Raw genomic sequence first — 11747 nt, forward strand, 5'->3', positions numbered from 1 at the left:
GGTGGAGCGGTGATTCGCCTCGTCTCCCCGCCTTCAGCTAGCAGCAGCAGCAGCAACGTTCAGTGGCATCCGTCCATTTCCTCTCTCCTGAACCGCCGGCAGGCCAACACCTCAAACTCCCACTGACATGGTGAGTACCCAACCGACTGCGCCTTCTTTAACGCGTACGACTCGAGGATAAGACATTTATTTTTTTGCAACGACTCCGAGCTCCCTTGTCGGTCCCGGAGGATCGCTGCTAAAACATCCCGGCGCCCTCCATGATGATTCGCGCACGGGGCGAGCCGCGCCGCGCCGAAGCGGGGCGGACCGCCTCGACCCATTGAGAGCCGCCGACACTGTGGTTTATATCTACAAATATATATATTTGTATATAAAAAGCTTTCTCTCTGTGGAGGTCCTGCGCAATAGCTCGTCAGGACGCGTACAACGCTGCCGATCCTCCGGTAGGTTGTAGCGGTTCTGTTAGCATCACAGCTATTACCTCACCCTGCCCAATGAATGATTTTTCCGGCATTTTTGACAGCAAACGATACGTTTCCCCTCCCTGTTTGAATGAACTGCTGAAGTGAATGCTTTAAAAAAAATGCAATAGATGCCAAAGTGTGAACGCTAGACCGTGAGATCTGATCGTATAAAACAGGCCGGAATAGGTTGGGTGGACGGTGATCTTTACGTTTTTATGAAGCCGTGTTATAATGGTCGTCAAATTCAAGCCTGTTTCGTAATCTTACAACTTTACCTCGGACTAGAATAAACTCATAGACAGAAACTAAAAGGGAATCTTCCTCCCTCTGGTTGCAGAGTTTAATACGTTGTGTATGTGTGTTTAAAAAAAATGAGATTGTGATTTTGTTGGGTGGAAGAGAGGCGGGAAGGAAGCGGGGAGCCATGTGTTTGAATGGGGACAGGGAGGGAGACAGCTGGGTGGGTGAACCTGCCAGTCGGGTGAGTTTTAGTACCTGGGGGTCATTGGCGGTTCTTGCTGTATTGACGCCCTGGGCTCCTTCCTTCTGCCGCCCACCACACTTTGATTGATCCGGAGCTTTTCAGCTCATCTCGGTCTAAGGTGGTCCCAAAACCCAAGGAGGCACTAAAAATTACCTCCCTTGTTTTTGTTTGTTTACAAATAGATTTGGCTTTTTTTATTTTTATTTTATTTTATTTATTTATTTATTTATTTATTTTTTGTTCATCCCAGATTGTTTTGGAGAATATTCTGACCCGTGTGGGATAATCAAACTACCTTTTGAACAGCGTTGACATGTAAGAAACCGGTCACATTCAGCCCAGACTAATTAAAAAAAATAAATAAATAAGATGAGGTTTTTAAGCTTAGTAGCCAATGATTGTCTGTAAATCTAGACTTTAGTGTCACTAGTCACCTGTGGCGTTTACAAACTTGTACAGTCCAGGTAGCAACTTGCAAAGTGTCAAGAGACATTTTCAGTGTACAATTAGAGTAGTTTCCCCTCCCTCCTGTTTGCCTAGTGGCAGATCTCCTTTATTGTTGCCCCATATGGTGTGTTGTATTGGAGAAACACATTATATAGATTAATCTCACACACACACACACACAGACTGGTGTCGTCAAGCTTTTATTTCTGTTATTTTCAGTTTACGGCTAATGGCAAAATGAGACATTTAAGATTGGAGTATTGTGTTTATTCAAAAACAATTGAATAAAGAAATGAGGGCCTAATGAAAAGTAGTTTAATACCCGTTTAAAATGCCATATATAGGAATAGACATGTAATAATAATATTGCTCTTATTTAAAACACAAGATGCAATAATATTTTCTGGCAGTTTCTATATATATATATATATATATATATATATATATATATATATATATAAAAATTAGTTGGTGGTGGTATTTCTGAACCGTAACAGTAATACACTCTGTTACAGCTAATTAGCCCAAGCCTAGAGCCGATTGCATCGATTTTGGCTTTTGCCACAATCTGTCATCCAGATCAAGCATGCGGTGACAGTGGAGAGGAAACACCCCGTTTTTTTTATTTTTTCTTAATGGGAGGGAACCACCAACAGAACCGGGGCTATCAGCCGTCTGCTGTGACCCACTGAGGGCCGAGAGGACAAAGAGGCAAAGGACATGTTGAGATAACTGGCAGGAGTGACGTGTAAACCAGTTTATTACCTGCTGCAGGAAAGAAAAGGAAGGTTTACAAGCTGGTAGTGAGCAAAGGTCAGCCCAGGAATAAAAAAATGAAAATAATCTGGCTGTGACTCCAAAGGATGGTCAGTGGGGTCCCGGTCTCTGCGAGGCTAGCATGATAACAAGCCTTCAGTAAGCCGTGACATCCACCCAGGAAAGTATCCCTGACCTTATCGTCTGAGCGGGGGAGTTTCTCCGCTGTGGATGGTGCTGGTCTGAACAAACAGGTCTGTGGACAGGGACGCCCACGAGTCACCTGAAGTATCACCACCGACACGTCTCTAAAGACACAGAAGGAGAACGGAGTCGCTGCAAAACTGATCCCAGGTTAAAAAAATAAAAAGATTTAGCTGGGGAAAATAGACAAAGGGTAAATTAGCTGGTGTCTTGACTTTAAAATCTTGTCAGCTATGGGGAAAAAATGGATAGTCGGATTATTTTATAAGGTTTGTGTGTGTGGTACTAACAAAAGCACAATATTTAAGAGCTGAAAATGCTCAAGTTGTCATGTGGAGTACCCAAAATGGACAGAATTAGAAATGTAACACCTCAGAGGGAACGGATGATGGTTTGGACATGTGCAGAGGAGGGATGATGGACATGTTGGACAAGGGATGCTGAACATGGAGCTTTTCCATGACGAGGAATAAAACACGACCACGAAGGAAAAGGCAGGGAGTGAAGGGATGAAGGTTCATTTGCTCACAGTCCATTTCACTTTGGGAAAGAAAACTGGTTGCCTGTTGGCACAATTATTGATTTATTTCGACAGTCGGCTCATTTCAGGTCTGAGCGACTCTGTCTGCCCCATAAGAGGAACGTGTACAGCAGAATAACGGCTAATGAGGCCTGTGTCAATTAGTAACCCGATCTTAATGATCTGAGAGCCCTATCACTTTACAAGAAGCCCCGCTGTTTTCCTCTACCTGTAATAAATAGTCGGATGAAACGGATACCGGCTCAAGATCATCGTTCTGTTGCGGCTTATCGCTGTTGTGCTGTTGCCTAAGCTTCTTGCAAATAGTTTTTGTTATTAAAAAAAAGAAAAGAAAAAAAAGACAGGATTACTTTGGTTGACATTTGAGGTATAATGTGAATTCCAGATTCTTGTTTATGGAAGAAGGTAAAAGTTTGAGCGTGTCCTATTCTAACAGGACTGGTTGCTGTAGTGTTTGTGGTTTATTTATGATGGTTGCAGCTATTAAATATGAGGCCTCTGTGCCAAAGCTCAATTAATGTCCTCCTAGTCTGAGTCATCCGGCAAAGACCCGCCTGTTTTTATCTGACAGCGTTTTTAACATCTCTGCTACGGATGTTTAACCCTGAAAGTGCTAATGCAAGGTTGATGCCGATTTTTATTATTGGTCATTTTATATTTTTGACAACAAATGGGATGCGGTTGTTTTAAACCAGAACCCCGCTGTGGGTCTGCTCAAGTGTTCGGACCGGATATCAGAAGCCCGGGTACTTTATGCTTTATGGAGGACGCTTCCATCGCTCTGTCCATCGTTTCTTACCTGTCTTATCAGTAAACGGGCTGGTTTCGGTGCGTGGCGCTGACTCAGAGGTATGTAAGAAACCAGGGGGTTGTTTGCTCTGCTTCGTTTTCTAAGAAAGACGTCATAAACGGAGACGGCAGAGAGCCATAGGCAACGTGTCCGGTGTTTTTTGGGGGAGGATCAGAGCAAAAGAAATTTTAAACTTGTGGATTCATAGCCAGGCAAGGAAGCTATGAATCCATAAGTTTAACATTTCTTTTGAGTTTAATAAAAATGAAAAGGAAGGACGTTCACTTTGATGTGGGGCTGCAAAATGTATTGCAAATTGATTTCCACAGGAGCTTGAGCGTCTAATTATATTAATAGCATATAGGGGCTGTTTTGAATGTAAAATAAATTGGCTAGTATTTTGCATTTCTCATAAATTCACACTTTTTTTTATGCGAGTGATAAATGGAAGCAGCGGGCTGGACTCTCACTGCTGTAGAAGCTTGTATCTGAAACTAATGATAATGCTGAAGATCAGAGAAGCTGACAAGAATAATGTGGACTTAAGTAATGGAAAACTTCTCTGCTATATTTACCGTTAATATGGCCTCTGATTGACTGCATGTTATGTGGCTGTACCATGACACAGAAATGTAGGAAATCTTGTAATTTCTTTTGCTTGGTGTCAGAATGGAAAGCCCCAGATCCCTCATCATGATACGCCGTCTTGCAGCTGGATTATTATGCGTGCAGATTTTCCAGTAAATAAACACTGCGCCCAGTAACGTCTCCGGCCTTTCTGTTTGTAATTAATCAGAGCAACATGGTTGTGATCTGGTCGTTTGTCAACATGTTTCATAGGGATTTTCAGTAAATTGTCATTCACTCTAACGTAGGGCTGGATGTCATCTAGGATGAGCCGATACGATTCTCTATATAGCTCAGCTTGGTTTGACCTGAATATAGATATTTATTACTTTCTAATTAATACTCAAAATCAACAAAACCAGCCAAATATTATATTTGTTCAATTTACTGAACACTGGTATGTTAACAGAAAAATAAAGTGCATTTGGTTCAATGCATTTAACGTGTCACAGAAATAAAAAAATGTGCCCAAATGTCTGATTTTTAGGGATGAAGGCATTTTTAAAATCCTGTCATCTATTCTGCAAATTCTTCTCACTTGCTTTTCCTCGCTGTAAACAGTAATGGTGCGCTGTAATAACGCCCCCTAGGGGTTGGGAGGTATATCCATATTGAAATCCAGAGTATCGATATTAAATTATTTTTAAAAACATCAATATTAATCTTTGTATCGATTTTTATGCACAGCCCTACTCTAAAGCAGATGTCCTTTTATTTCTCATCTTTACAGTCGGTGTAATTTTGTTGTCTTACAGCATTTTTTTGTTTCATATGGCCCAGTGAGAAACTGTATTGTTGTTTAAAAGATAAGAAAAAAAAAACTTGGCCTGATTGTGAAATCTGACAGGAAAGTAGAACCTGTTGGATAAGTGTTGAGGACGGTGATTTTAAAAATTGAAAACAAGGCAGGTTTTTATATTTACTTTACCTATAGTCAACTTTAATCATGTATTCAGTGTCAGGACGAAGCAGTGAGCCTTCCTGCAGCTCAGGAGGCTGACCAGTCAACTGATCCCCCCCCCCCCAGGAGCTGCAACCTTAGCTGGGAGCTGACAGGCTGCAGATTAGCACATACATGCAGACACAAACAAAAGTCTTGTGACCCCTCCTGGGGTGGCACACGCTTAAAATCCATTTCCTCACACTCTGCTCACGCCATCCCATAAAACACTCGTCAGCCGTGGAACCCGTCCAGAGGGAGGACACTTCCAGCAGCGTCTTAACGGCGAAGCGACGGCGGCCGCTCCGCGATCATGTGAGGGCGTGCGGCAGGTAGCGACGCGGTGCCGCCGACGTGGGTCGGATGGAAGGACGCCGTCTGGTCTCCTGCGCCCACGCCTGGAAAAGTGATTGGCAGCTAGATTTATGGAGAGGCGGACGGACGGAGGAGTTACCGGGACGGCGTCAGCAGAAGGACCAGCTGGTGCATGGACTTGTCGTCTAGATCACGGCAGACTAGGGGCCGCCTGTCGGGTCGTCATCTATCAGCTCCTGGAGAAAACTGAAAGGCGACTCTGGATTCTGACACATCCAGGGGGATTAATACCACCCGGCCACTTAAATTAGTATTTGTCCTTTCCTTTATTTGTCCAGTTATGGGACTACTGGAATGACGGGACATGTCGCTTTTGTCTCATTCTTGCCTAGCAGGAGCATATGATAGATGTCTGGCCGTTATTTTTACCACCCACCCGTCGCTCCTCCCATAACACGGGACATTTGTCCTTCCTGCCACTGTCCCGTCGTCATGCTGCCTCAGAAAGTGGCCGTCTACCCGGCGGAGGACGAGCCGGTGAGCCTGTCCACCGTCTACGACCTGCTGGACGAGCAGCAGCATTACTACAAGGAGCTCCTCCTGCAGCAGGAGAGGAACTACAGAGCCTTCCTGCAGCTGCTGATGGACACGTCCTCCAGCCGTATGGACAGCCTGGTCCGCGAGCTGCAGGACCTCAGGAGCAATCTGCAGAGGACCAAAGCAGAGCTGGCAGAGGTTAGACAGCAGGGGGCGGAGAACAGCAAGCAGGCCGAGGGCCTGGTGGAGCGCCTGGTGGTGGTCCAGGGGGCGCTGGATGGGCTCGGCGGGAAAGCTGGAGGAGAAGGAGGAGGAAAAGGAAAAGTTATGGATCTAAACCAGTGCAGAGGAGCAGCAGTGCTGAGGTTAGATGGCAGAGGAACAAAAAAGCCAGAACCAAAAGCTGCAAGGCTGGTGGCGGACCTCACAGATATCAACTTTGAAGACTTTAAGGTTGTCAACAGGAGCGAAGAATCTACCTGGTGGCAGTGTTGTAGAACTCGAGTCCGAGTCATTAGCTAAATTTAGAGACTCGTGACTTGAGCACTGAGAACTCGAACTTGGACTCGGACTCCTACATTTAGATCATTCTGACTCGGAAATTGAGAAAAAGACTCGACTTTTTTTTTATATCATTAGGCTATAATTTTAATATGTCATTAGAATATTATTTGGTGTATGATTTTAATATCTAAATCAGGGGTGTCAAACTCATTTCTATATAGGGCCACTTTGGCGTCATGAAGTCATTACAAGGGCCGGTTGCACGTGTGTAGACGATACTTTTCATTTCATAATTTCATTCCAGTTCACATAGAAGTATAAAAAATGCACAGTAACATAAAAGTAGCAACCTTAGGCCGTTTTTACAGTTTATCTGCAAAAAACGTTGATATTGGGGTGAGTTACACTTACAGGAGGCACAGATTTAGCCATTTTATACACTTTCAAAGGATATATGCCTCTACTTTATTATTTTTGGCTCTTGAGGGCCGGATTATTTACCTTGACAGGCCGGATTTGGCCCGCGGGCCTTGAGTTTGACACCTGTGATCTAAATTATTAGTGCAATGTGGTGGAGTATTTATTTTTTTTAGTTTAAAAACATTTAGGCTATGCTTACTTTAGTCCGGAACTTCGACTCGACTTGATCAATAGTGACTCAACTCGGATTTTTTTTTTTAATGACTTGGACTTGACTCGGATTTTTTTTTAATGACTCGAACCTGGACTCTGACTCGAGGCATAGTGACTTGACTACAACACTGCCGCGTGGTTCGGTTAAAGGGAGCTTTTAGGTTAACACGCTGTCAAAAAGCTCGTTATTCTAACTCCTCTTTTCTTCTCTGTTTCCTTTTAGGCTGACCAACTAACAGAAGAGCAGATCGCTGGTAAGAAAAGCCCAGACCCTGTTTTTCCCCATATCCAGGCAGAAGTTTCAGCATTTTATCTTCATCGCCCTCGTCTTTTTCTCCCCAGAGTTCAAGGAGGCCTTCTCCTTGTTTGACAAAGATGGAGACGGCACCATCACCACCAAAGAGCTGGGCACCGTCATGAGGTCACTGGGTCAGAACCCGACTGAAGCTGAACTCCAGGACATGATCAATGAGGTGGACGCCGATGGTACGCCGCCGTCTTCAGCCTCCTTTCACCAGACGCTGGTTTGATTTTAGGCGTCAGAGTGATTAAACACAAAGAAATGCTGAACTCAGCAAATAACGTGATCAGACACATGTACGTCTTGTTGGGTTGACGAAACATTAGAACTCAAAACAATAAAAAAAAAAAATGTGTTCATCTATTAAACCAGCAAATGGAACATTAAACATAAATGTGAATTATTTTCTAAAATATCAAACGGTGCTAAAAACCTGTTTGAAAGAATAAAAACTAAAGCCATTAAAATATATAAAAATGCAGTTAAAGGAACATGAATAAGTACATTTACGTGAATTATATGGCACCAAGGTGGGTAGATGGATGGATAGATTGAAATGGGAAATAGTAACAGTATTTGAAATAAAAGGCAGGCTAAAAATAGGTTTGTAGATAAGTGCAGGATATGTATTTCCAAAAAAAGTAAAAAACAAAGCAACTGGACTTGTTTTCTGTAGTACTACGGGAAAACAAGTCCAGTTGCTTTGTTTTTTACTTTTTTTGGAATGACCATGACCTGGATGACTGAGAATTTTCACCAGCTTATTGGAGGATATGTAATTTGGTCTCTTTCCCTTTTTTATATGACGATGGTCTGTTACGGACTGCCATAGATATACTGTGTATCAATCAATATATGGTATTTATTATAAATAATATTAACTTCAGTCCCCACCATACAAGAAGTCTTAGTCTAATAAAAAAGCACCTACACATACATGAAAATAATAAAACATAAAATTATAATAAAATCCATCAAAAAACGCTGGAAAATGTCGTGCTGTTTGCAAACTTGCACAATAAAACATGTTGGTTCGTCCTTTTGTCCACCAGGCAACGGGACCATCGACTTCCCCGAGTTCCTGACGATGATGGCACGGAAGATGAAGGACACGGACAGCGAGGAGGAGATCAGAGAGGCCTTCAGAGTGTTTGACAAGGTGGGTGGGGGTGCGTGGATGTGCGCGGGAGAGCCGACGTGACTAAGCGTGCACGTTGTGACTGACCGAGCGCGCGTGCTCCTGTTCAGGACGGCAACGGATACATCAGCGCGGCGGAGCTTCGTCACGTCATGACCAACCTGGGAGAGAAGCTGACGGACGAAGAAGTGGACGAGATGATCAGAGAAGCCGACATCGATGGCGACGGACAGGTCAACTATGAAGGTATAACAGGACACTTTGGATTAAAATGGCAACATGTAGCGTCTGGTCTCAATAAAAACATTGTTCTGATTATTTTTTTTTTATTTCTCTCTCTCTCTCTCCACAGAGTTTGTTCAGATGATGACAGCCAAATGAACTGAGCTTACAAAGAATCAGTCAAATATTTCACTTACCTCTTATTGCAAAAATCTACATTTAATCATACTGTTCTGTATAGACAATTTAAACTGAATGTTGGAATACTGAAAATCTGTCCATATAAACAAGTTCAAAAAAGGTAAAAGTTAAAAAAAAAAAAAAAAAAAAAAAGTTAATCTGCATGTACTGGCTTGTATTCCCCACCCCTCCGCGCTGAGCCGACCAATCAGATCTCGGCTCATTAGACGAGCGGCCTCGTGCAGCCGGCTAGTTTGGCCGCTGCCCCTCTGCTTCCTGGTTCCATCTGCCTGATGTCATGATGATAGTTTGGGCGGGTCAGCCGCCTTTTCTTCTATAAAGTCCTGTTCTGTTTTACTTTCCCTTTCGTGCATGCAGCGTTAACATGGGTTACTGTTGAGATCTCAGTGACAGAAGGCTGTTTGTTGGGCCTCAGAGGAGGAAGGGGCGGTTCGCCGGGATGGGAGCGAGCGGGCGGGCGAACCAACGGGACGCTTGCTTTAGCTAAATAAAGTCAGTGACAGATATTTTTAAGAAAAATTAAAATGGAATAAACAACTAATTTTAGATTTTGTGTTTCTGGCATGTCTAATAATCACTATCCTTTGTGTGTTTACTTTTTTTTTTTTTTTTTTTTTTTTTTTTTGGAGGGTGAAACGCCCCTTTGGCAGTCTTTGTCTTATCCAATTTGGAGGGATGGGTGGGCTCTAAAGATAATTATATACAAGCACAGTTTCTGAGGCAGAGGTTTTGCACCAGCGCTGGCACCAGTGTGAGTATTGGGTTGGATGTTTACAGACACTGAGTTTAAAAGTAAGATCCGAGTTTGTCTCGCCGCACACGGGTGCAGGCTGCTGTCTCTGAAGGCTGTGCATGTATGACTCGGCGTGGTTAGGGGGGGGGGGGGGGGGGGCGAGTTCCAGCTTAATGGGGGACAGGGTCGGCGCTTTGCAGCATTTCTACCTTGTTTTTGTGTGTGAGTTTGCCTGTGTGCGCGTGGGTTGCAGCGAGGCCCGACCCGGTCCAGTCCAGCTGTTCTGTTCGGTTCAGTTGATCTGCATTCCAAGATGTACAATGCTAGTCTTTACATTTTGTTTTTCCAATAAAATCTCATGAACTAAAAGGCGACGGGTGTTTTGTGTATTTGTAGAAAAGCTGATGTGTGTTTTTTCTCTCTCTCTCTCTCTCTCTGTGGGGGTGGTGCAGCTTTAAGATGACTAATCAAAGCTAACTGCGTGCGATGTCCTGCTGAGAGCCCACCGAGCATTTTATTCTTTATTTTTTTAAAGGAACCTCGATTATCAGGTTCTCTCTTAAAGATAAGTGCTGCAAAATCATCATAGAAGCCTTGATGTTTCCATGAAGGCTGGGGAAAACCTCTGTTATTTATCAAAAACCAATAAGCGCCACTGTTTTTCTGCCATTTATCTGTGTGTGTGTGTGTGGTGATACAATTCTCCGGATGCCACAAATGGCTGCCGACGAGTTGTTGCCAGGCAACAGAAACGCAGATGGAAATGGACGGAGGAGAGAAACGGGCAGCAGAAAACCGTGGGAGGAAGAGAGGAGAGAGGGTTTGACAATTATAGAATTGGAGATGCAGCATAATAACCTACACGAGTGCCAGAAACCACCTTTATTTTCAAGTGTGATTCAGGGCTTCATCAGTAGTAGATCTGTAGCTCTGTAGGATATTTTATTTTATTTTATTTGCATGATTGGGAATCAGACTGGATTAGTGTGGGAGGTGTTGGATGTGTTTCTCAGTAGCTGGAGTTACGTAACTGTCTGAAGAGTGTTATCTAGAATACTGGCTGTGCAGAGCTTTCACTGTACCACATTTATACATTTAAACTTTTTAAACCTTTCAAGACTGGCTTTGGTTTCTAGCACACATGAAAAATGGGCCCTCTTTCTATTCTAAGAATTTGGCGTAGCATGACAAAAAATCCATGTGAAAATTTCCAGGTACTGAGCTTGTTTAATAATCCCAACATCAAGAAGCACGAGGGAGGGTGTCCATATTCACATCCATAACAGGTCAACATTTCATCGTTTAATATATTATGTAAGCCAAAGAGCAAATTGTGTCTCTGGGACTGCAGGTTGCAGACCCCTGATCTTTTCTTAATACAGCGGGAGCTTAACCTGAAATGGCTTAATTTTTTATTATTTTTTAAATTATTTTATTTTATTATTGGGTAAAAATAAAAACGAAAAAATACAACTGATCCAAATGACCAGTCAGTCTTTGTCAGCATTTATCATCCTAAGAAATTTAACATCATGTCTTTAGTACAGGGGCCCCTGTTGGCCCCTGTCTAGAACCGCCCCTGCAAAGGACAGTATCGCTGATGTCTCGTGGTTCATTCAGATGTAACGTTAACTTAAGGTGTGCTCCCCTAGTTTTCTCTATGGCGTGGCAGGCTCATTGAACAGAGTAGTTTTCTTATTAAAAAAAAAAAGTTGAGTTTGACTCCAGCGTCCTGTAATGTCAGAGGGACCCTGTGCAAGACGCTTACTTCCTAGTTGTATGGATGTGTGCAACTGGCTTTAGTTTATAACTGCTCTAAAACAGTCTGTATGGCTAAAACAAGCAGAAGTAAAAGTTCAGTGAGTTTACTGGTAACTTTCAGTGAATTTACAAATCTTTTAACTTCT

At 43.1% G+C, this 11747-nt stretch overlaps 1 protein-coding gene across 1 annotated transcript; it reads left to right on the forward strand.

Moving 5' to 3' along the window:
- On the forward strand, nt 1-10209 carry calm1a (calmodulin 1a). Its single transcript, XM_012861547.3, has 6 exons — nt 1-130; nt 7469-7499; nt 7588-7731; nt 8599-8705; nt 8795-8930; nt 9037-10209. Exons 1-6 carry the CDS (start codon nt 128-130, stop codon nt 9063-9065), a joined length of 450 nt encoding a protein of 149 aa, XP_012717001.1. The 5' UTR covers nt 1-127; the 3' UTR covers nt 9066-10209.
- Nucleotides 10210-11747: the final 1538 nt, after the last annotated feature.

The sequence above is a fragment of the Fundulus heteroclitus genome, chromosome 19 (genome assembly GCF_011125445.2).
Source record: "Fundulus heteroclitus isolate FHET01 chromosome 19, MU-UCD_Fhet_4.1, whole genome shotgun sequence".
NCBI lineage: Eukaryota > Metazoa > Chordata > Actinopteri > Cyprinodontiformes > Fundulidae > Fundulus > Fundulus heteroclitus.

Excerpts from the sequence above, each read along its gene's own strand:
- calm1a (XM_012861547.3), top strand. Across the intron at positions 8,706-8,794 it reads CCTTCAGAGTGTTTGACAAG|GACGGCAACGGATACATCAG; the intron begins GTGGGTGGGGGT and ends GCTCCTGTTCAG. Across the intron at positions 8,931-9,036 it reads CGGACAGGTCAACTATGAAG|AGTTTGTTCAGATGATGACA; the intron begins GTATAACAGGAC and ends CTCTCTCCACAG.